General features: G+C 51.8%; 1 protein-coding gene across 1 annotated transcript in view; it reads right to left on the minus strand.

Annotated features, from left to right (window-relative positions):
• The window catches only part of Nova2 (NOVA alternative splicing regulator 2), a 38,044-nt gene extending 12,908 nt beyond the window's left edge, over nt 1-25,136 (minus strand). Inside the window, exons 1-2 of the mRNA XM_085842103.1 lie at nt 24,860-25,136; nt 7,128-7,271 (exon numbers count right to left, since the gene is read on the minus strand). Of these exons, the coding sequence (XP_085698229.1) occupies nt 7,128-7,271; nt 24,860-25,136 (421 nt within the window). The remainder of the gene's footprint in view (nt 1-7,127; nt 7,272-24,859) is intronic.
• Between the last annotated feature and the right edge of the window lie 1,062 nt (nt 25,137-26,198).

Genomic DNA, 26,198 nt, shown 5'->3' on the forward strand with positions numbered 1-26,198 from the left:
TATGGGCTCCCCCTGGTTGCTGTGGTAACCATTCACTCGCTGCTCACCCCCCTTCCAGAAGCAGAGAGCTTAGGCCCGAAACGGTTGCCACAGTAACTGGAACCCCCTTATCGGTCTGGCTGGCCGGGTCCTCAGCCCACCCCCAGGGGGATGAGGGATGAGGCTAGGTTGCTATGGCAACCACTGAAAGCCTACAGCGCCTGGCCTCTGGGCTTTTGGAGAGGATGGGGGAAAGGTGGGGGGATGGGGGAGGCAGAAGAGAGGCCAGAGTGCAAGCCTAGAGCCACCAGATGGAGGGCTGGGTGTGGGGGAGGGCAGGGGTGTGGCTAGGGAAAGAGCAGGTTAGGTCAAAGGCAACTCTTTAAAAAATAGGGACCAAGAGACTAGAAATGGAGGGTGGGGTTGCCAGCTGCCCTTTCTGGAGCTCTTCCAGGTACTGGCGGCAGGTCTGACCTGGCATTCTCTGTATGTGTGTACTGGGGAAGGGGATAAGAGTAGCTGGGTGATGCTGAAATATATGCACCGGAGGGAAACGATGATGGGTGACATTTCAATCTGTGTGTGTACCTGTGAGCTGCCTTCAGGGAGCTGTGAGAGTAGCTCTGTGTACTTGGGCAGGGTTGGAGAGATGACCATTCTGGGTGTGTGTCTAAGAGAAAGTCCAGAAGAGATTGCAATAGAAACACACTGTGTCCTGGATTATGGTTTAGCCCCTGCCTAGAATCCCCCAGCGAGGGTAAGTCTAGGGGCGTGACTCAGTGGTAGAGCCCTTGCCTAGAATTCTGCAATGTGGTGCTAGGGATGTGGCTCAACAGTGGTACAGCACCTGTCTAGAATACCCAGTGAGGGGCTGGGGGCGTGACTCAGAAGTAGACTCCTAATACCAACACTTGCCCAGAATCTCCCAATAGGGGTTATGGGTATAACTCAGTCAGGTACTTGCCTAGTTTGTATAAGTTCCTGGATTCAATCCCCAGCAACACACACACCAAAACAGGTAATATAGTACAACGACTGGAGTAACAAGGCTTGAAGTGGGAAGACATTATTAGCATGTAAGCCACAGAGGCTGTGGAGTGACTGAACCCTGTCCACTGGCAGTGTGGGTTTGCATCCACACACGCACACACAGAGGACTCAGTCACCATCCTTTTACTGGATTGATGAGGATACAGACAGACGTAAATGTCTGTATGAGGCTGCTCAGATGGCATGTGCACATTTCCAAGCCTGTACACTTTAGAGACAAGGAACCCTCAATTGCACCTGACCTGTGTGTGAATATGGGAGCCTTGGGGTGCCTGAGCTTCTTTAATGTGATGTGTGAGCACCTCTGTCCCCAGGAGGGACTCAGCTTGTATGGTCAGCTCCCTGGGTCTGTAAAAGGTTTTGAATGTGTGCCAGGTCCTGTGCCTGTGTGTCTGGGACACTTAGTGCTGAGTGTCTTTGTCTGTGGAGCACTTCAGAGCGGTGTGCCAGGTGTACAATCCTGGCCTGCCCTTGTTATCTCTCAGTCTGGCCCTTTGACGACGCTGTCATGGGTCTGGGGTGTCCCTGTCTGTTGGCCAACCGTGATGCTAACAGCTCCTGCCCTTGCCCTCGGCAACATGGTCCTCACTTTTATGCCCCACTCCACCCAAGAACAATAGCTCGGTCTGGGCCAAGGGTGAGTCAGCTGTAGGCTGCCTCTGTCTGGGTGTAAATAGGAAAGGGTGTGGATCGGGCTAGGAATGAGGGTGGGGATGGTGGTGGGGGAGAAGGGCAACCCAGAGGATAGCATGGGAGAAGTGGCCAGGGTCGTCATTTCTGTAGGGCTTCCTTCTAACTCAGGAAGTCTGTGTATACCCACCCCCATGTAGTTCTTTCCCTGGGGTCCACAAGAGCTCGGTAAGGGGACTGTTAAATCCTTAAGAAGTGACCTGTAATAACAGCCGGGGGTTACATAACACTCAACGCTGGGCACTGTTCTGAGGACTTGGTTTCAGTTTGTTCGCTGACACAGGAGGTAGGCCATGGCTCAGCTGCCTTGATGTCCAGCTAAGGACATGGAGAACTCTGGTCTTGTCCCAGATCACCTATGGTACAGAATCATCAGAGACAGAGTGTGTGTGTGTATGTGTGGTTCAGGGGACAACCTCACCTGTTGGCCTTTGCCTTTCACTTCATTTGAGGTAGGGTGTCTTCTTCCCCAGTACACAGTAGGACAGACTAACTCTCCCACAAACACTTGGAGATTCTCCTCTACCTGCCTCCCATGTAGTCACAGAAGCGTTAGGCATTACATACCCTACCCCACCCGGCTGCCATGGGGTCTAGGATTCGAACTCAGGTACCCATATTTGCCAAGTTTCCGCCGTTTTATTTTTTGTGTTTTGTTTTTGCTTTGAAGCAATGACTTGCTAGGTAGCCTAGATTGGTCTTGAACCTGCTATCCCCCTGCCCCAGCTTACCAAATATTTTGATGACACATATACACCACCATACCTGGTGTGGGTTCTGTGCTCTAAATCTCAGTTCATTCCGTGTTAAATTTGAGACTGAGTTGTTAGCCCTATGCATGTGTGAGTGTATGAGTGCACGTGTGTACATGCGCACACGTGAATGAACAACCATGGGGGGCATCATGCACAGCAAAGCCTTTGCTTTTACTTTTTATTTATTTTATTTTTTTAAATGTTGTGCTTGGTTTAGACTTGTTTTGGGGTGCCTGTGTGTGTGTGTGTGTGTGAGTGTGTGTACCAGAAGAGAGAGAGAGTGTGTGTACCAGAAGAGAGTACCATATGCCCTAGAACTGGAGTTGCAGGTGTGTGTCTGTGAGCTATCTGATGTGGGTGCTGGGAATTGAACTCAAGTCCTCTGAAAGAGCAGTAAGTGGTTTTAACTGCTCAGCCATCTCCCCAGCCCTGCAGCTTTGCTTTTGAAGATTTTGTAAGCGTGTGAGCGTTTGCCTGGATGGAGGCCAGAAGGGGCTGTTGGATCCCATGGGACTGGAGCTGAGAGATGGCTGTAAGTTACCATGTGGGGGGGGGGGGCTGGGAACTGAACCTGGTTCTTCTGGACAAACAGCCAGTGCTCTTGGTCACTCAGCCGCCTCTCCAGCTTTGAGGCTCTGACAGTTAAGAAGGAACATGAATAAAGTCGTTAGGTAGATGCTTAAGAGGCTGCACTTTGGTGCAGCTATGTTATAAATCAGTAACGGTTATGAAGATCGCCATACACACCTTGTGTTTTGCCTATGGGAGTCAGGCCCAGAGCTTTTTACACATGCCCCAGCTCTGGTGGCATTTTAGCTTTATGAGGGAAGTGGTCAGGAGTGTTTGTGGCTTGCGTCAGTACTTACTGCCTTTCAGTTCTTCACTTAATCATGAAAGATCCGGAAGATTGAACCTGAGCTTTTGGGCTTCATTACCAAGATAAGGCACTTTTTTTTTCATGCTCTGACGCCTTCCCTCTGGGGCTAAAGGCTGGGTAGGTTTAGCTTTGTGAAACAGACAAGTGCATGTACTGAATCCTTAGCCCAACACTGGTTCTTTGGTTTTTGTTACTGGGGACTGAGCCCTTGCATGTGCTGGGCAAGTGAATTTACCACTGAGCCACACAGTGGGGGATTCTAGGCAGGGGCTCTACCACTGAGCCACGCCCCCAGCCCCTCACTGGGGGATTCTAGGCAGGGGCTCTGCCACTGAGCCACGCCCCCAGCCCTTCACTGGGGGATTCTAGGCAGGGGCTCTGCCACTGAGCCACATCCCTAGCCCCTCACTGGGGGATTCTAGGCAGGGGCTCTCCCACTGAGCCACGCCCCCAGCCCCTCACTGGGGGATTCTAGGCAGGGCTCTCCCACTGAGCCACGCCCCCAGCCCCTCACTGGGGGATTCTAGGCAGGGGCTCTCCCATTGAGCCACGCCCCTAGCCCCTCACTGGGGGATTCTAGGCAGGGGCTCTCCCACTGAGCCACACCCCCAGCCCCTCACTGGGGGATTCTAGGCAGGGGCTCTACCACTGAGCCACGCCCCCAGCCCCTCACTGGGGGATTCTAAGTTAGGCAAATAAATACTCTGGCTCTAAGCCATGCCCCGCCCCCTCCTTTAATACAGGGTCTTGCTAAGTTACCAGAGCAGGCCTTCAACCTGTGATCCCTCCAAGTCCAGCCTTCTGAGTTGTTGGGAACACAGGCCCACGCCATGATGCCTAGCCAAGGCCTGATACTGTCACTTAGTTTCTCTGCTGTCCTTTCTCTTCTGTTTTCAACATGTCAGCCTCACCTTCCAGCAAACCATCTCCCAGCTTTTGTTGTGTGGCTCGAGTCTCTTCTTTATCCTTCCTTAGCTCACCTTCTGGTCACCGTTGTAGGCTTCCCCTCTGGGCAACTCTGTCCTCTCTAGTCTGGGCCAAACACTTTGTCTCAGCTCCCATCTTTCTCTGACCTTCCTATTCTAGCCCTGGGCATTCTGGGTTATCATCAGTGACTCTGGGTCTCTCTCCTTAGCTTGAGATCCATAAGAACAAATCGACTTCTCTTATTGCTATGTCCACGTCTGTCCAACTGGGGACATAGAGAATGAATGTGTGTTGGGTGACTTAATGAAAGGTCATCAATCAGGGGCCCAAGGAAATACACCTCACAGACACGCAGCCATAACAACTGTGTGATCTGGAGTTCTAGGGATGGATGTAGGGTCGGGTTAGAAGAAGCCACACCCCGTGTCCCTGACTGAGGCACCAGGCTCTCTAGGTCCTGCATGGTCCATGTCAGGTGCTGGTTGTCTGGCTGTGAGATGCACAGAGAAGTGGCTCACATTGGTTTGCTCATGGACACGATATGTGGTAGTGTAAGAGCATCAAAGACTGTGGGTGTCCCAGTAGCCTGGCCCTGGGTGAGGCACTGAGCTGGGGAGAGGGAATGTCACCCTCTCATAGCACAGAATGTGATGCAGAGGCATAGAGCTAAGTGTCCTCAGACAGATGTCCTGGGTAGAGAGGTCTCACCCACACGGTGTGGGCTAGAATGGCAAAGAGGAAACTGGGCCAGGATGGCCGAGAAAAGGAGGTGGGGCGCCTGGGTTACTAGATTTTTCTCTAAACTCTTGGTCAAAGCAGCTTAGTGAGATGAGAGGCAGGGAGGGAAGGGTATAGGACAGGGAAAGAGGGGAGGAGGGCAGAAAAAGAGGGAAGGGAGGAGGGCAGGGAGGGAAGGAAGGAGGGCAGGAAAGAGGGAAGGAGGGCAGGGAAAGAGAGAAGGAGGGCAGGGAAGGAAGGAGGGCAGGGAGAGGGCAGGGAGGGAAGGGAGGAGGACAGAAATATAGAGGAGGGCAGGGAAAGAGGGGAGAAGGGAAGAGGGAAGAGACAGGGGTGTGGAGAGGGAAAAGGAGAGAGAAGAGAGGGAAAGGGAGGGAGGGAAAAGTAGAAGAGGGGGAGAAGGAGAGAGAAGGAATAGGACAAAAGGGAGGGAAGAGAGAGGGAGGAGGGAGGAAAGAGAAGGGAAGGGAAGATGGGGAAGAAAATAGAAGGGAGGACTACAAGAGGGAAGGAAGGGGGAATGGAGGTAGGGAAGAGAAAGAAAGGGAAGGTTGAGGAGAGAGGGAAGAAGGGAAAGAGGAGAGAGAGAGAGAGAGAGAGAGAGAATCCAAACCCTGTGCTACATCTCTGGTATCTGACCTAAAATTTTTTTTAAAAATCCAAGAGGATTAAGGATGCTGTAGCCCTGGTGGTGGACTGTGTGCTGGACGCAGTTCTGGTGCCTGGCCAGGATTCCTAGAGGCCAAAACTCAGGCTTTGCTCTTGGGAGTGAGAGAGTTGAAAGGCTCTTAGAGCAGAGAGTAGTTTAAAGATGTAGCTCAGTGGTAGAGGAGTGCCTAGCATACAAGAAGCCAAAGCCTGTAATGCTAACGTGTTGGATGTGGAAGCAGGAGGAGTTCAAGGTCATCCTTGGCTATATGGTACATACGAGGCTAGCCTGTGCTTCATAAGACTTTATCCAAAAAAAAAAAAAAAAAAAAAAAAGGAAGGAGATGGAGTCTAGGAGGAGACAGAGAATGGGTTGGGCTGAGCTGAGTAAGAAAGGAAAAGTCGTGGGAAGCTGAGACTTTTCCAAGAGAGATACCTAAAGGGAAGCAGAGACAAGTGAACAGAGGCAGAAGCCAAAGAGGGGAGCAAACACCTGCAATGGCTTGACTCCCTCTCCTTGACCTCAGGGCCGATGTTAAATTGGGTCAAATGAAGTTCTAAGGCAGGGGTGGTGGTGGGAAGCAGGGGGTAGATGGGAGGACAGAAAGGGATGGCAGACACAAGGACAGACAGATGGACTGAATGAGAGAGAGCCTCAGAAGACAGGGGATGCAGATACCCAGACAAGTCCCTAGAGACAAGAGCAGAGAGAGGCAGAAGGGCACAAAAGATGAGCCGGGCAGAAACAGCTGTGTGAGAAGCATCAGGCAGGACACAGTGGCTCGAGTCTGTGATCCCAGCACTGGGAGGCAGGGGAAGAACTGGAAACTATAGGCAAGAATGGGCTACAGGGTAAGATCATCTCTGTTTCGAAACGCCCCCAAGAAAACAGAGCGGGCATGGGGCACGCATCTATAACCCCAGCACTTGGGAGGCGGAGGCAGAATGACGAGTTCAAGATCACTCTCAGCTACGTGAAGCCCTAACTCAAAGGGGAAAAAAATGAAAGAAAAATATTTTAAAATGCCCCCTTTCCCAAATAACTCAGAGCAGAGTATATTGGATGCAAGTTAGATTAATACATCCAAATGGACAGAGGGGTGTGAGTAATTCAGAGGGCTGCCCCCACCCAGCCCTGACACCTGCCATCCTCCCCACCCTGGCTGCTCCAACTGACTGTCCGGAGGCGGCAGGTGTGTGGGAAGGAACACAACTGCCTGGCATAATGCAAATGATTCCATGAATATGCAACAGCTCATTGTCTGGCCCTGCCCCCACCCCCATCTGCTCAGGCCAGGCCCCTTGGGCAGCAGGCAGCTCAGGCTCTTTAAGGGGAGAGAAAGTAGCCCTCCTCCATCACTTTAACTGTCCCTAACGCAATCCTTCTTCACACCTAGGGCTCAGGAAAGAGGAAAGGAGAAGAGAGAAGTCCAGCTCAGGGACCTGGCCGGTCTGAGGCTTACCTGGGTAGAAGTCTTTGGACTTAGACAGCTTGATGGTGGCTCCCGTCTCCTTCTGGAGCTGCACGATGGTCTGGCCACCTTTGCCGATGATTGAGCCGGCTGCGTAGCTGGGGATGAGCACCTTCAGGAAGTACTCGCCTTCCTCTGCAGGGCATACAGGGTGGGAGGGAATGAGCGAGGGAGGGGTCCCACTTTAGGAAGGCTTGTTACTATGGCAACAGCAGTTAGAAAGATAGCATAAGACCATCATTCATTCACTTCTTTTTCTTTCCCCTTTTGTAACAAAGTCTCACTATGTAGCTCTGCAGGTCTGGAACACACTCTATAGAGGAAGCTCATCTCAAGATCACAGATAACCATCTGCCCCAGTATCCCTGGTGATGGGACCAAAGGTGTACATCACCATGCCTGACTTACATTCTATCTATCTATCTATCTATCTATCTATCTATCTATCTATCTATCTATCTATCTATCTATCTGAGGCAGGCTCTCACATAGCCCATGCTAGCTTCAAGTTATATAGCTGAGGATGGCCTTGAATTCCTGATCTACCACTCTCCATCTCCCAATGCTGGGATCACAGGAATTCCTAACCATGCTTCTTTTGTTGTTGTTTTTAACGTGGTGCCAGGGATGGAACCCAGGATTGCACGCTTGCTAGGCAAGCACTCTAGTCAGCTAAGCCGAATCCCCAGGATTGGTTGGTTGGTTCATTCATTCATTCATTCATTCATTCAACAAACAACTACTGTGTACATCCTTGGCATCAGCGTGGGGGAAACAGCCATGAAGGAAACAGCAAAAGCGTCTCTTCATTTTGTGTGCAAATAAGGCCATGAGAATTTGAGGAACCTAAGCTAGAGCTCAGACAATGACATTCTTTTAGAAAGGAGCCATGTTATAGTTCATGCAAGATGGGAGGAAGCAGAATAGTATGAGAGCAAAAAAAGCAGGAAAAGGGGTGGGGAGGGGCAGTTGAGTGTGAGGCCAGATGCAAGGGCCAGGAAAGGCCAACACCTTTGTTTACTATTTTGGGGTACTGGGTATTGAACCAAGGCTTTCTTGCAAATACTTTATCAGCAAACTACACCCCAGCCCCTCCCTGGGGGATTCTAGGCAGGGACTCTACCACTGAGCCACGCCCCCAGCCCCTCACTAGGGATTCTCAGCAGGGGCTTTACCCAGGCCCTTTTCTTAATTTAGGGACAGAATCTCACCAGGTTGCCCAAGGCTGGCTTTGACTCACTCTGTATCCCAAGCAGGCATTGAACTTGGGGACTCTTTTGCCTCATCCTTCAGAGCATGAGGTGGCAGCATGCCTCTCTCTCTGGCCATCAGGCCCAGCTCTGAGTAGGCATATTTATTCACCATTCAACTGCAGCACCTGATAAACACTTGATTCCACTGGAAGTTCTTTACAGACATTGGTTGTTTTAATTTTCACACTGTTCGTGCAAAGAAACCCATTCTACAGATGAAGAAATAAGACTAAGGAATCATCTCAGAGTCACGGAGCTGACAGAGTACAGAGCTGAAATGTGGCCTCAGCCTTGCTCTGGAGGTCATATCCTGGGCTACTGTCATTGAGGTTTGGAGGAGGAGCTGAGCCACCTTGGCAGGAGTGAAGGTCTCCGAGTGGGATGGTATGTGAGCTGTTGAGAAAGTCAAGGAGACAGCGTGTGTGTTAGTGAGGGGAAGGAAGAAGGAGAGAAGGCAGTCGGTGGTGATGGTGGACTGGTGAGGCTTGTGGGCCACAGGGATGCCTTTGACTCTTACTGCAAGTGGGAACTAGGGATCGATGGGGTGTGAAGTAATTTAAGATTTGGGAATATTTCTCTGGAGCCAGCAAGATGGCTCAGTGGTGCAAGGAGTCTACGGCCAAGCCTGACGTGACGTGACTTCAGTTCAATACTCAGGACACACATTGCAGAAGGAGAGAATGGACTCCTGTCAGCTGTCTTCTGATCTGTAAAAGTGTGCCATGGCACATGTGGGTGCATGTGAATACACACACAGATACAAAAATAAGCTAAAACACTACATTTGTTTCGAGACAGGGTCTCTCTATTATGTAGCTCTGGCTGTCCTGGAACTCACTATATAGACCAGGCTCATAGACATCTATCTCCCAAGTGCTGGGATTAAAGTGTGTACCACCATGCCCACCTTTTTGAAATATTTTTAAGTGGCTTGTTTTTTTTTCATTTTTGTTGTTGTTGTTTTGTTTTCTTTAAAGAATATTCTTCTAGGCTGGGGATACAACCAAGTGTTTGCCCAGAATTCATAAAGCCCTGCGTTCCATCCTCGATGCCATATAAATCAAGTATGATGGTGCGCATCTGCAATCCCGGCACTTGGGAGACAGAGGCAGGAGTTCAGGGTTATGTTCAGCTACACAGTGAGTCTGAGGCTATGTGAGACCCAATCTCAAAAACAAGACATGTTTTTGAGATGCCTGTGACAGGAGCAGAATGTAGGGCAAAGGTGAAGGAGACGGGCATTAGAAGCACAAGGTGGGGGACAGTGGGCGAGGGCTGGATTGGAGATTTTCCCTGTGTGCACGGTTGGGGGCTGCATCCATGTATGCAGGCATGTTTGCATATGGGTGGAGGCCAGAGGACAAGATGGGATGTCGTTGTTGGCTTTCGAGACAGAATCTCTTATTGGTTTGGAACTCACTGACTGGGCTAGGCTTTACTCAGAGGAGACAACTTGTAGAATTCAGTTCTCGCCTTCTGCTGTGTGGATCCCAAGGATTAAACTCAAGTCATCAGGCTTGACAGCAAGCATCTTTACCTGCTGAGCCATCCTGCTGACCCCTAGGCATTATTTCTTATAGACCAATGTCCTCGGCAATGCAGTCATGCGGAAACCACTTAGCTAATGCAACCTTGAGGTATATCTTTAAGGTCACTCCTAAACAAATTGTTAGCCCCAGGTGTTCCCAGGATGGAAGCTCTGCAAGCTTCTCTCAAGGCCTTTAGTGATGTGGATCGGTTACTTGGCCTCACTTCCTCATCGCCTGTGGGCTTGAGATTCACTGTCCTTTTATTTCTTCAAATACTCCCTGCCCCGACCCACGTCAGGGCCCGGCTGATACTCTTGGCCTGGCATTTCCTCTTCTATCGCCTCATTTCAGGATCTCCACCTATCCTCAAAACCTTCCCTGGAATGCTGAAGACTGAAGAGCCCCCTCCCCCACACCTAGCTTAATCTATCCGGAGCAATTTATCACATAGGGCCAATATGGACCACATCAGCAGAGAGCACATCTGTGTCCCTTACACCATGTGACAGTGTACATTAGGCTTGGGACAAAGTGGGAAAAGAAAGGGGGTTGGGCCAATCTGCTTCCCAAGGCTTAAGGGCTTTTCTTGTCCCCCAGAAATTTCAACTTTTCCTTTCAGATGTTGTACTGGCTGGTTTTGTGTATCAACCTGACACAAGCTGAAGTTATCACGGAGAAAGGAGCATCCGTTGAGAAAATGCCTCCATGAGATCCAGCTGTAAGGCATTTTTTCAATTAGTGATCAAAGGGGGAGGGCCCAGCCCATTGTGGAAGGTGCCATCCCTGGGCGGGTGGTCCTGGGTTCTATAAGAAAGCAAGCTGAGCAAGCCAGGGGGAAGCAATCCAGTAAATAGCACCCCTGCATGTCCTGTGTATCAGCTCCTGCCTCCAAGTTCCTACTGCCCTGTAAGAGTTCCAGTCCTGATTTCCTTTGGTGATGAACAGCGGTTTGGAGGTGTAAGCTGAATAAACCCTTTCCTCCCCAACTTGCTTCTTGGTCATGATGTTTTGTGCAGGAATACAAACCCTGACTAAGACAGATATAGTATATCTATTTTTACCATCAAACACAGACTCTCCAACTGGCAGCATGATGAACAAAGCTGCCTCCCAGAGCAGATAAAAGAGAAGTGTTATTTGTAGTTTGGGAGGTGTGGCTAAGTGGTGGAGACCCTGCCTAGAATCCCCCAGTGAGGGGCTAGGGGTGTGGCTCAGTGGTAGAGCCCCTGCCTAGAATCCCCCAGTGAGGGGCTGGGGGCGTGGCTCAGTGGTAGAGCCCCTGCCTAGAATCCCCCAGTGAGGGGCTGGGGGCGTGGCTCAGTGGTAGAGCCCCTGCCTAGAATCCCCCAGTGAGGGGCTGGGGGCGTGGCTCAGTGGTAGAGCCCCTGCCTAGAATCCACCAGTGAGGGGCTGGGGGCGTGGCTCAGTGGTAGAGCCCCTGCCTAGAATCCCCCAGTGAGGGGCCGGGGGCGTGGCTCAGTGGGAGAGCCCCTGCCTAGAATCCCCCAGTGAGGGGCCGGGGGCGTGGCTCAGTGGGAGAGCCCCTGCCTAGAATCCCCCAGTGAGGGGCCGGGGGCGTAACTCAGGGGTAGAGCCCCTGCCTAGAATCCCCCAGTGAGGGGCTGGGGGCGTGGCTCAGTGGTAGAGCCCCTGCCTAGAATCCCCCAGTGAGGGGCTGGGGGCGTGGCTCAGTGGTAGAGCCCCTGCCTAGAATCCCCAGTGAGGGGCTGGGGGCGTGGCTCAGTGGTAGAGCCCCTGCCTAGAATCCCCAGTGAGGGGCTGGGGGCGTGGCTCAGGGGTAGAGCCCCTGCTTAGAATCCACCAGGAAGGAGGTGTGGCTCAGTGGTAGAGCCCTGCCTAGAATCCCCCAGTGAGGGGCTGGGGGCGTGGCTCAGGGGTAGAGCTCCTGCCTAGAATCCCCCAGTGAGGGGCTGGGGGCATGGCTCAGGGGTAGAGCCCCTGCCTAAAATCCCCCAGTGAGGGGCTGGGGGCGTGGCTCAGTGGTAGAGCCCCTGCCTAGGATCCCCCAGGGAGGGTCTGGGGGCGTGGCTCAGGGGTAGAGCCCTGCCTACTGTGTTCCAGGTCCTTAGCTCCTCCCCTAGCACTTCATAAAGTAAACAAAGTTGATCTGGATGGGTAGGTGTTCTCCCCACCTCAGCACAGGTCCTTCAGAGTGAGGGTTCTGGGCCCCTAATATGTTTTATAGGGTAGTGCGGGGCACAGTGGCTGGACCTGTCCTTCTAAGCACTAAGAGGAAGTCAAGAATAAAAGGGTTTTATTGAGCCCACAGCAATCCTCTTAAAATGGCCTAATCAGACCATTAAGCCTATTAGGTAATTAACCTCCCCTGACTCCCCCAGGGAGCCTTCTCATCCATCATCTGGACCCCTGCTCAATTCACTTTCCTTCTCTCCCCACTCCCCTCTTTGTTGATGCAGCTTAGCCATGTATCCTAGGCTGTCCTCAAATTTATAATCTTCCTGCCTCAGTCATTCAAGTGTTGGAATGACAGGCTACACCATGACAACTATGCTTCCCCGCTTCCTTTCTGAGGCTCAAAATTATCTATTGTCTCTGAAAGCAGGGGACATCCACACCTCCTTCCCTCTGCCCTCTGTCCCCTGAGGCTCTAGCTGGGGAGTTCCGTATGGAGCAGGCAGACAATCCCAAATGTAGTGTCAATCTTATTACTGGAGCAGAGCGGTCGTGGCGCACACCTTTAATCCCAGCACTCGGAGGCAGAGGCAGGTGGATCTCTGAGTTTGAGGCCAGCCTGGTCTACAGAGTGAGTTCCAGGACAGTCATGGCTACACGTAGAAACCTTGTCTTGAAAAACAACAAACAAACAAACGAACGAAAGGAAGAAAAAAAAGTTAAAAGGAAAAAGGAAGGGAAAGAAAGAAAATAAAATCTGGATGGCTTTGCATATGTTGTCCTGCTTCTTTGGGACTTAATATCCTAACAGTAAAATTGGGGAAACAGTTGCACTGACTTCTGAGGGATGGAATCATTCAAGGATAAACTGGAAAGTAGCTCGGATGTTCTGTGAACATAGCATTTATACATGCCATATGTCACTGTGACCCCCACAATCCACCGTTTGTTTTTGAGATTGGCTGTTCTGGAACTCACTATGTAAACCAGCTGGTGTCAGACTCTCAGAGATTCTCCCGCCTCTGCCTCTCTGCCTCTCTGCCTCTGCCGCCTGACTGCTGGGATCAAAGACGCGCACCACCAATTGCACTGGGACTTGTTTTTGTTCTTTTCTTTGTTTTGAGACAAGTTGTCTTTATCTAGTTCAGGGAGGGCTTGAACGCCTGATCTCCCTGCCTTAGCCTCTGAAGAGCTTGTAGTAAAATGCAGCTCAGTGCCCAGCACTTAATGGGTGCTCTAGGCTTGGTGAGTGGAAACAGTGCTTAAGGTTTGGGCATTCTGTTGGGAGGAAGGAGAAAGAGGGGAACTCTATGTCCCTGGGCTGCCCAGTGCTGTGCCCTACTTTATGGAAGAGGAACATTCTCTTTGAACTGTCTTTTAGCCCACCCTCTGTGTGAATGTATGTGTGTAGCACATGTGTAGGTCACCCTCTGTGTGAATGCATGTGTGTAGCACATGTGTAGGTCAGAGAATAATTTGTGGTTGCCAGTTCTTTCCTTCTACTTAAATCATCACACATAGTAGTGTATTACTAGCTGAGCAATCTCACCTGTTTTTTTTTTTTTTTTGTGGTACTATTCATTGGATTGAACTCAGAGCCTCCTATATATTAGACAAGGGCTCTACCACTGAGCCACACTCCCAGCCCCTCACTGGGGGATTCTAGGCAGGGGCTCTACCACTGAGCCACGCCCCCAGCCCCTCACTGGGGGATTCTAGGCAGGGGCTCTACCACTGAGCTACGCCCCCAGCCTCTCACTGGGGGATTCTAGGCAGGGGCTCTACCACTGAGCCACGCCCTCAGCCTCTCACTGGGGGATTCTAGGCAGGGGCTCCAACACTGAGCCACGCCCCCAGCCCCTCACTGGGGGATTCTGGGCAGGGGCTCTACCACTGAGCCACGCCCCCAGCCCCTCACTGGGGGATTCTAGGCAGGGGCTCTACCACTGAGCCACGCCCCCAGCCCCTCACTGGGGGATTCTAGGCAGGGCTCTACCACTGAGCCACACCCCCAGCCCCTCACTGGGGGATTCTAGGCAGGGGCTCCACCACTGAGCCACACCCCCAGCCCCTCACTGGGGGATTCTAGGCAGGGGCTCTACCACTGAGCTACGCCCCCAGCCTCTCACTGGGGGATTCTAGGCAGGGGCTCTACCACTGAGCCACGCCCCCAGCCCCTCACTGGGGGGTTCTGGGCAGGGGCTCTACCACTGAGCCACGCCCCCAGCCCCTCACTGGGGGGTTCTGGGCAGGGGCTCTCCCACTGAGCCACGCCCCCAGACCCCAGAATGGGTATATTTGAAGCAAGTACTCTACCAGAGAGCTCCATTTCCAGCTCTTTTTTTAGTTTTTGATTTTGAGCTAAGATCTAAGATGCCCAGAATGACCTTCAGCTCAAGATCCTCTTTGCCTCAGTGTCCAGAGTGCCTGGAATTATATACAGGCCAGCATTGCACTCTCTCATCCTGTCTAGAGAAGGCCTTGTGACATGAAGGCCACCCTGTGCTTGAGCTCCTGTCTGGAATCTCTTCCTTTGTAAAGTGTTGTCACTGTATTTTGTTCATGTCCCCTGACGTACGTGTGTGTGTGTGTGTGTGTGTGTGTGTGTGTGTGTGTGTGTGCCACTCATGGATGTCATCGCGTGAGTGTGGAGGTCAGAGAAAAACTCTGGAGAGTTGATTCTCTCCTTTCTACTGTACAGGTCCTGGAGAGTGAATTCAGGTCATCAGACTTGACAGGAAGTATTTTTTAACCCGTTGATTCATCTTGCTAGCTTTCTTTAGCTTTTTTTTCTGCCATGTACTTGATTTCTGCCCTACTATGTGCCTCTGAATCATGATATCTTTCCTTCTCTTTTTCTTCTTCCTTCCCTTTCTGCAACAAGCCCTCCTTGAACACCTGCTCAGTGACCATGCTTGCATTAGATGGTGGGAATATAGTCCAGTCCACACAGTCGGTACCTTTTCCCCTAAACTACTTTTAAGACACATTACACATTTATTTAAAGGGGGGAAATTCTGGGCTGGTGAGGTGGCTCAAAAAATTTCAAGCCAGGCATGACTGTGCATGTCCTGTATCCTAGCACTCGGGAAGCTGAAGTATTTGGAATGTCCAGCCCTGCCTGAATTGCAGAGTTTCTGCTAAAACAACAACAACAACAAAAACAAAAAGCAAACAAACAAACCATCCAAAGAAACCTGGACTGTGGAGAAGGTGCAGTGGGTAAGGGTGCTTGTCTCCAAGTCTGACCATGGGAGTTCGAACCCTTGATCTTCCTCATAGTGGAAGTTCCTCAACTTCTCAAGCTGTTCTTTGATCTCTACCGTGCACCACGGCATGGGTGTGCATGCGCACATTTGAACACACACACACATACACACACACACACACACACACACACACACACACAGTGAACAACTAATTAACTAAATAAATGTAATTAAAACAAACAACTGTGGTGGAAAGGAGACAGAAACCACAACAGGGCACACGTCTAATCCCAGCACTAGTGAGGCATCAGCAGGAGGATCAGGAGTTTAAAGCAAGCCTGGACTACAGAAAGAGTGACAGGACAGGACAGCCTACCCAATGTGAGTGAGGCTGTTTCTAAGAAGAAATGCAAGAGACAAAAACCCCAAAGAAAGCAAAAGATAGTGAGCTTCTCTGAGATGTAGACTCTGATTATTGGGGCTGGGGATGTAGCTCAATGGTAGTTTGTTTGTCTAGCATGCATAATGTCCTAAGTTTTGGTCCCTAGGACTACATAGCCTGGGCATGGTCACACACACTTGTAATGTCAGCATTTGGGAATTGGAGGCAGGAGGATCAGGAGCAAGGTCATGCCAGGCCACTTACAGAGCACAAGGAGAATGTAGACTATGTAAGACCCTGTTTTAAAAAATATTTATCTATGTATTAAGTATGTATGTATATATGTTTGTATGTAACATCTGTTCATCCATTCATCCATCCATCCATCCTGTATCCTCCATGTATGATATGAAATCAAAAGGATCATTGGTATTGGGGAAGGGAGGAACAAGGGAAGGTAACTGAGGGGGAAGCATGAACAAATTACCATGATTTACTTACAAAAATGTCATGATGAGGGGCCTGCAAGATGCTTTGGCATGTAAAGGCATCTGCCAACAAGCCTAAACCTTGAGTTTGACCTCTGAGGCCCACATGGTGGAAGGAGAGAACCACTGTTTTCAGACCTCCACATATAACCGCACACATTCGAGTATGCAGGAACACAGACACACACACAGACACAGACACACACACTGAATGACTACATATAATTTAAACCGTTAAACCCCAACTCATTGCAGGTTTTGTTTGTTTTGTTTTGCTTTAGGTTTTTTGAGACAGGGTTTCTCTGTGTAGCCCTGGCTGTACTGGAACTCACTCTGTAGACCAGGCTGGCCTCGAACTCAGAAATCCGCCTGCCTCTGCCTCCCGAGTGCTGGGATTAAAGGCGTGCGCCACCACGCCCGGCTAAAACTCATTGTTTTACACACCAAAAAATGAACCGAGAGAAAACAACCCCCTGACCCAAAAGAGGGGCGATGAGATTTAAATACCATTGCCAGTAAATTATAATTTGGCAGGTGTATCAATGTAAATTTATGATAGTCAAGAAAAAAACCAACAGTCATAGCCCTTCTGCCTGTAGAAACTCAAAACTCTTAACTTCTGGAGTTCTCTACTGTGCTCTATCCTTCCTGTCTGGGGCATGTCACACCAGAGAACCCCGCCTCTTCTAGGAGGAAGCCATGCTTCTGTTTCCTATAGCAAAGGCAGAGACATTGACCTTAGCTGAACCTGGAACCCCTAGACTTGCAAACCTTTCCCTGTCTCAATAGCTAATGTCAAATTTTCTGTGCCCGTGAAGAAGAGAGGCCGGAGGCCAGAACTCACACTCGTCCACTCCCAGCCTACTCTTAGTAGCTCCTTTGAGGTTTCCACAGCTCCCAGTGACAGCGACAGAGAAGTCCATGAGGAAAGCTACCATGCCCCTCTTGCCTGTCTCCCCCAGGGCGACAGTATCAAGAGCGTCCATCTCAAGGCGAATCTGGGTTGGCTGGCTCCTTCTGCTTACCGTGCCCCTGGCCAACTCTCCCTCTTATGCCTGCCTCTCTTAATGATGCACACTCAACCAGTGAGTGCCCTGCCTTGCAGATAAGGCTTTGTTTACCCAAGGGATCTGGACTCTCAAGGTAAGAAAGGGACACTGTCCCAGAGTCCTGTAAGGTGGCTTAGTTCTCTGGGGATCACCAGTGATAAAATTAGAGCCCAGCCTGTCACAGTGGCACATATCTGTAATCCCAGTACTAAAGAGGTAGAGGCAGGAGGTTTGCTTCAAGTTCAAAGTCAGCCAGGGCTACATAGCAAAACTCTTATCTTACTACAAAACACCACACACACACACACACACACACACACACACACACAGGCACACACACACACAGAGGCACACACACACACAGGCACACACACAGGCACACACACAGGCACACACACACACACAGAGGCACACACACACAGGCACATGCACACGCACAGGCACAGGCACACGCACAGGCACAGGCACATGCACACGCACATGCACACACACACACACACAGGCACATGCACACGCACATGCACACACACACACAGAGGCACAGGCACAGGCACATGCATACGCACATGCACACACACACACACAGGCACATGCACACACACAGGCACAGGCACAGGCACACGCACAGGCACAGGCACAGGCACACGCACAGGCACACGCACACGCACACGCACACGCACTCGCACAGGCACAGGCACAGGCACAGGCACAGGCACACGCACACACACAGGCACATGCACACGCACAGGCACAGGCACAGGCACATGCACACGCACAGGCACAGGCACATGCACACGCACAGGCACAGGCACAGGCACAGGCACAGGCACATGCACACGCACAGGCACAGGCACAGGCACAGGCACAGGCACATGCACACGCACAGGCACAGGCACATGCACACACACAGGCACAGGCACAGGCACATGCACACGCACATGCACACACACACACACACACACACACACACACAGGCACATGCACACGCACATGCACACACATATAAGCCAAATAACCTTTCGGGCTGGAGAGATAGCTCAGTGGTTAAAAGTATCTGCTGTGCAGCCATGGGGACTGGAGTCTGCATTCTAGCACCTACACACAAAGTCTTACACTCAAGTATGCCTTTAGCCCAGCGCTGCGCTGGGTAGAGATGGGAGGCTCACTAGCACTTGCCTGCTGTCAGCCTCACCAAAAATAAATGAGATCCATATTTAAGTAGAGACCCCAACTCAAAGGAATTAGACAGAAACTGACAACAGAGGACATGGGAGATCTTCTTCTGGCCTTCATGCATACACGCAGGTGCACATACACACCTACAGATACACATGCAACACATCCATGCACAGACACACCACGCATATACACACACATACATACACACATGCACACCACACACAGACGCATAAACACTTATGTACATGCACACATGCGCACACACACATGCACACACACAAACACACATGCAACACATGCATGCACAGAAACATCATGCATGCACACACACACATGCATGCATGTGTACATGCACAGGCACACACCACACAAGACACACACATGCACACACATGGAACATACATGGATGTATACAAACATGCACATACATGCACAAACACATGCACAGACACAAATGAATGGGCACACCACACACATGCACACACACACACATACGCACACATACACATGCACATACACACAACATGCCCATACTCATATGCACACGGAGTCAAAGATGCACACGTCGTAGAGAGGTTGTTTTTTCCCTCTACCATACCTAGAGAGAATCAAAGTTGGGGTGTCGTCCTTATGGTACCTGTTCTTGTGGGAGTTGCGATGGGAGAGTTGACATGTTGTATGAAAGTAAGCGGAGACCAGGGTATAGGATGGAGAATGTCACCGGAAGCATGGGTGGTGTTGTTGGACATCGAGGGTATGGTGTGGTAGCATGTGCTGGGGAGGGGTGGGATATCAGGCATTTGGGGTCCCTCCATGAATGATCATGTGTCAGTTTGTGCAGAAAAGCAGCCTATCTGGATTGTGCTTGTTCAGGGTAACATTCTGAAGGTGTGATGCTGTTAGAGGGACTGAGAGACTGGTGCACAGTGAGCCTGGAGCACAGGGGTAGAGCACTTGCCTGAAAGTGCTGGGTTCAATTCCCTAGCATTCCAAAATAGAAGAAGAAAGGAGGGGGTTAAGGTGGGGCTGGCAGGATGGCTATTAAATGGAGGTACCTGTCACCAAGTACAATGACCTGCATTTGGTGCCTGGGACCCACAATGAGGAGGGAACCAATTTCTACAAGCTGACCTGACATGCCCTCAGCTTGAATGAATAAATGCAATGCGATTGTAAACAAACCAAACCAAACAAAAATCAGGGTAAAGCCCCCTTAGGGCAACTCCCTCTTAAATGTCCAAAAACCAAACCAAACCATAACAAAAACAAAACAAAAAACTCAAAAACTGGGACTGAAGAGATGGCAAGGCTGTTAAGAGCACATACAAAGTAACTCCAGGTCCAGGGGAGTGCCACGGCTCTAAGGGCATCCACACACGTGACCATGTGCACACACACACACACACTCACACACACACTTTAAAATAATAAAAAATAATTTTCAAAAAAGAACTAGTCTACCAGGCCATGGTGGCTCATGCCTTTAATCTCAGTACTTGGAAGGCAGAGGCAGGGGCAGGTGAATCTCGAGTTCAAGGCTAGCTTGGTCTACAGAATGAGTTCCAGGACAGCCAGGGCTACACAGAGAGACCCTGTCTCAAAAGAAACACCACAAATAAATAAATAAATAAATAAATAAATAAATAAATAAATAAATAAAGGATTGATTAGTTTTCCAGATTCTTGGTGGCCGAGTCGGGAGTTATGATGGGGTGAAGAAAGGGCCCCTCAGTGCCAGTGTATGCCAGCAAGGGCCTGGAGTTGGATCTCCAGAATCCACATGGATGCTGGGAGGGATGTCCAGCATGGGTCACCATGTCTAGCTCTCACAGGGAATTTCAGTAACTAGACAGAACCACCCAGACCAGTCACTTTATCCAGAGCAGAAACTAACTTTCCCCATTGTCCAGAGGGAAGACTGAGACTCAAACCATTTACTGTCCCCATTTTCCAGAGGGAAGACAGAGGCTTGGACCTTTGGCACCACTTGCTGTGAGTCCCATACCAAGCACATGGCAGTGATATGCTTTGGACCTAGCAAGGTTTCCTTCCGAGACTCTTTTTTTTAAAAAACGTGTATAAGTAAGTGCTTTGCTTAAGCACAGTGTGCACAGACATCCAGGTGAGCAAAACACTCAGAGACATAAGATAAATCTTAAAGCAATGTTTGCCAACATGGTATGTGCACCGCATGTGGGCCTAGTGCTCTTGGGAGGCAGAAGGTGGCACTGGGTCCCTGGAACTGTAGTTACAATCGCTTGTGAGCCACTATGTAAGTGCTGAGAATTGAACCAGAGTCATCTGCAAGAACATGTGCTCCTAACTGCTGAGCCATCCATCTCTGCAGCCTCATTTCGCCAGGGCTCTTGTCCTGGTGACCTTTTCTTTGTGCTGTGGGTAAGGGCTACTGGGGTTGAGATCTGGGTGGGGAGCTCCTGGGGTGTGAGGTACACCTTTGCCTGCAGGTGGTGAGGCAGTAGAGGTGGGAATATAGGTAATATTATGGTCTGCACTATAGGTGCCACTCCTTTAAATTTATTTTTTTATTATTGTGTGTGTGTGTACATGATGCAAGTGTGGGCTCATGTGCCATGTGGACATCTCCTCTCACTTTACACGGGATCCGGGGATCCCAGCCACATGACCAGGCTTATGCAGTGAGCACCTATTCCAGCTGAGCCACCTTGAGGCGGGCTCTCCTGGGGACATTCTTAAGTTTACCAGGCAGGTTTCCTCCCCAGACCTTGGTACTGGATATGCAACTCAGTGCCTTGTGCACACTGGGCAAGTATTTGATTGTTGAGCTATACTTCAACCCTTCACAGGGGGTGGGAGGATTCTAGGCAGGGGCTCTACCACTGAGCCACGCCCCCAGCCCCTCACTGGGGGATTCTAGGCAGGGGCTCTACCACTGAGCCACGCCCCCAGCCCCTCACTGGGGGTTTCTAGGCAGCGGCTCTACCACTGAGCCACGCCCCCAGCCCCTCACTGGGGGATTCTAGGCAGGGGCTCTACCACAGAGCCACGCCCCCAGCCCCTCACTGGGGGATTCTAGGTAGGGGCTCTACCACTAAGCCACGCCCCCAGCCCCTCACTGGGGGATTCTAGGCAGGGGCTCTACCACTGAGCCATGCCCCCAGCCCCTCACTGGGGGATTCTGGGCAGGGGCTCTACCACTGAGCCACGCCCCCAGCCCCTCACTGGGAGATTCTAGGCAGGGGCTCTACCACTGAGCCACGCTCCCAGCCCCTCACTGGAGGATTCTAGGCCAGGCCCCCACTAGGGGATTCTAGGTAAAGGCTCCCTAGCTGAACTACATCCCCAGCCTCATTTTTTATTTGTTCATTCACTTTATTTATTTATCATTATTTTTTGAGAGAGAGGGTCTGGCTATGTAGCCCAGGATGGCCTTGAAATCATCCTGCCTTAGCCTCTACATAGCTGGGATTACATGTAGTTTCTTTTATTTCTTCAAATAACTCCCTGAGTCATATTTTCTCCCAGTCTCTCTACTGGAATCCTCTTGCCCTGAATATTTCTTTTACCTCCCAATGGCACCTGTCAGCCAGGTGTCCAGACACCAGCCAGAGGGATCACTATCTCCTGGTCTTCCACTGCCCCTAAGAACAAGGAGGGGGGCAAGAGTCAGGTCTGTATGCATTGCTCTCACTTGTGAGGCCCTCATCACTCAGAGTCCTTCTCTCAACAGGACATTCACCATAGAATCTGTCCACATGGCAGAGTCAGTGTCCGAGTTCAAATCCTGCTTCCTCTTAGCTGAATGGAAGAATCATGCCCAAGTTTCCAGTTCTGTGCTTCAGTTGTTCATTTGAAAGATGGTTAACAGAATTGGAAGTACTCAATGACCCATGTTCAGCACTTTCCATAATACTTCCCGGCACCATAAATGTTAGCCACTATTATAATTTATTTTTTTTAAACATCATAGCACATTGGGAGAAGGAGATGCAATTGTATGTCAGGCATTAAGCATTGATATTGCCAGCCATTATGACATTATCAATGTAGTTATTGCCATGTCTGTATTGGAAAGTAGGGGACACAGAAGCTTGGAAAGGGGCAGGGGTGGATCAAGTGTCCCACAGCCACCACCGTCCCCCATTGAAAGGAACCAGAAAATTCGAGATCAAAGTCATTACCGCTTGCCCTGCCCCAGGCCATCCCTTTCAATAGAGGACTGCCCTTTTGTATCTCCTGGCCTGCTTCCTCATACATGGTTTGGAGGTGAGGAAGGGTCTGCAGTCATGGTCCCTTAGTTTCAGCAATGTAGAAGGAAGCCTTGAAATCCCAGCAGACCAGCCAGTCCAGGGTTCAACAAATTCTGGACCCTGCCACTTAGGAGCCTTCGACCTTGGACAAGATGTTTCATCTCGCAGAGCCTCAGTTTCCCTCACCGGTAGAAACGCACCTCAAATAATGTCTTCTGAGGGTTGTATTGGGAAATTCACCCAGATCTCGGTGCCTGCCCGATGGCAGTAAGCGCCACAGGGCAGCACTTGAAGGGGCCTTCCTTAGCAGCTGCTTGCTGTAATGTGCCGCCTAGCCTAGCCAAATCTGGGTCCCTGAGCCTTACTGGGACTGGCAACTGCAGCAGGGCAGGAAGGAAGAAAGGAAGTCGGCTTTGGACATTTTCATACGTGTGTTGGGGGTGGGTGCAGGAAGATAGGCAGGAAATTCTCTTCCACCCCTCCCCCAACTTCCCTTTCCTTCAATTTCTGCTGAGCACCCTCCCATGTATCCAAGGGAACTTGGGATCCTGTCCCACCTGGCTTGAGGTGAGGGGGTGAGAGCAAGAAGTGGGAGCCTGTGCATATGCCTGGGTGGGAAGTGGGCACCTAAGCCAGGCTGGAGGGTATTATACTGTTTGTTGAAGACAAGAACGAGATTAGGAGGGGATTTTGTACAGGGCACTCATGAGGGAGAATCAATCTGTATATTATATTTTTGGGTCTCCTTATCAGAGATCCGAAGTGCCCCGAGGATCCCTCTTCTCCCATGCCCTACTTGTTCCCTAACATCGAGGGTAGTAAGTGGAGTCCTGTGCTTGGCTTGTGTTTTTCTGCTGTGCACACCTCTCCCGGATGGCACACGTAGAGGGCCCGTTTTGTGCAGCTAACACATCTCCGAGGCGTCTAACACTGAGCTGCCTCATACACGTGTGCACACACACATGTCCTCCGCTCTTGTACACCCTGCATCTCCCCCACATCTCTAGCGTGACACACCCAGTTATTCTACACAGAGCTCTCTGTCTTATACACATCTACACACTTTTGGGTGTCACACATCTCCAAGCTCCAGGGTGTTTTAATCATACGTCCCCAGTCGCTTGGAACTCCATTTTTTTTTTTTTCGATTTCCTTGGGAACACACCCTCCATGGGTTTCACTGAACCACAAGCCCCAGCTCTCCCTTTTCATCCCCCATCCCCCCCCCCAGTTACACACCCCCCTCTGATGTCACTATTGCACACCTCCATGTGTCACACCCAGCCTCTCTAGAGTCACACCTACACCCTTTTCCATGTCACATCCTAGCACCAGCTTCTCCTGGTTCCACTCCACCCTATACACAGCGGTATCCCCCACACAGAACCCCTTTCCCCGGTCCACAAATGTTCTCACGGTTCACACCCAGAGTCCATCCTTTCTGCCTCCCTACACACCCCCCTGCATGTTACACACCCCCTCTCACTGGTATGTCACAGGACAAGAGCCCCCTCCGGGCTGGTAAGCACCTTCCCTTGGAGGACCTCACATCCGGCTCTCTTTTACACACATACTCACACCCCCTACCCCGTCACATCCATGGTCCCTTAATGTCACATATCCAGGCCCTACACGACCCACCACGGATACACACCTGTCCTAGCCTTCCATCTTTTTCCCCTCCAGTTTTACACACCCACCCTTTCTTCCATGTCACCCAACACACCCACCCAGCCTGTCTCCATGCACGGTCCTGCATAGTGTCCACACCCGCCCCTTTCCGGGACAACCCTTGTTCAGGACATCCCCAGGGAGTGAGGCTCAGAAGCTCTCGGTCCACAGGCCTGACTCTACTCCTTCCCCTCCCCCAACCGGGACACGCAAGCTCGAGGGAACACCCCTGCCCCGAAAGGGTCACATCACACACCCCTCAAGGACACACTGGCCCAGAAGGGACCCACGCCCCTCATCCTTGGTTCCCTCATAGACCACAAGGACACTTACCACCCCCTCCCCCCCCCCCAGCCCCTCTCGTCGCAGACAAAGCTCTCAGCCCCCGGGGCCTCCGCGACAAGAGAAAGGGGTCCGTCCGGGTCCCCATCTACTCGGGGAGGGGTGCCCCTCCCCTCCCTGGAGCACTTGCACCTGCCAGCCAGGGATTGGGGGGGGATGATGGAGGACAGCGATGCCCCCTTCGGCGCGCGATCCCCCCCCCCACGCCCCACGCCGCGGTCCCTCAGCTTTGCCTCACCTCCCGTGTTGCTGCGCTTGGTGCAGACCACCTCGGGGGGCGTCTCGAGGGGTCTCTTGCGGGAATCCGGGGCCTCGGGCTCCATGGGGGGGGCCTGGGGCGGCGGCTGCTGCTGCTGCGGCGGCTGCGGCGGCGGCGGCGGCTGCTGTGGCGGCGGCGACGGCTGCTGGGGAGGCTGGGGCTGCGGCGGCGGCGGCGGCGGCGGGGGCGGCGGCGGCTGCGGGGCCGCGGAGGCCGTGAAGAGGCCGTGCACCGCGCCGGCGGCCATCATCCTCATGGTGGGGGGGCGGAGGAGGGGGAGGGGAGGGAGGGGGAGGGGAGGGGGTGGCTAGGAAGGGGGAGGGGAGCGGCGGGGAGGGAAGCGGGAGGGGGCTGGGGGGGGAAGCGCTGACAGAGCTGGAGGACGGAGGGGAGCAGGGTGGAGAGGGTATGGGGGGTGGTCTGGGATGGAGAACTGAGGGGTGGGGTCCTGGTCTCTCAAAGATCACCGAAGCCGGTCACTTGGCTGAGCCAGTGAGGTTCAGAGGTGTAGACAGGGCACCCTCTCTGTACCCTTTCTTGAGGGCTCCCCACAGATGCGAGGGGCCGAGCCCCCCTCCCAAGGCCCTGCTCAGGGCGGGGGGCCGGAGATAAGAAGCGGAGGCGGTCGCTAGTGGGGGCCCGGGGGGCGGCGGGCGAGGGCAGCAGCAGAGACGGGGCTGCTGGTGGTGGTTGCTGGCCCGAGCATCTTCTCAGCTAGGCTCCTACCGCGTCCTGGCCCCTCCCACCCGCGCAAGGTCACGCCCATGGCAGTCAAGGCCACGCCCTTCATCGCCCCCATTGGTCCACCCTTGAAGCCTGGGCCACGCCCATCACGCTTGGACGCTACAGACCTGACTACCCCCCCTGCAGGGTATAATAAGGACCGCGAGGCTCCTCCACGCCTTCCTTCCTTACCCTTCACCCTTTTATTTGCGGAGGGGCGTGGCTGGACAGAGTGTAATATGTCCCAAGCTGGCTTTGAACTCACTATGTAGCTCAGGCTAACTTTGACCTCCTGATTCTCCTGCTTCCATTCCCTGGCCCCCCAAGCGCTGGGATTAGAGGGATGTGCATGGCATCTCTAGCTACCTTTTTGCTCCTAATGAGCATCACTTGTGCACTTGCCATGTGCCAGGAGTGGTTCTAAGAGATTCTTACTTGAATCCCACAGGGAAAAACGATAGGATATACTTTTAGTATTCTTACAGATGAGGACACTGAGTCTTAGGAAGCCGAAGCAGCCAAGCTTGGGCACTCACTCATGTATCCCACTACTTGACAGGATGAGGCAGAATTGCCTTGAATCTAAGGATAAGCT

The sequence above is a fragment of the Mus caroli genome, unplaced genomic scaffold, assembly GCF_978045245.1.
Source record: "Mus caroli unplaced genomic scaffold, Mus_caroli_1 scaffold_8, whole genome shotgun sequence".
Classification (NCBI taxonomy): domain Eukaryota; kingdom Metazoa; phylum Chordata; class Mammalia; order Rodentia; family Muridae; genus Mus; species Mus caroli.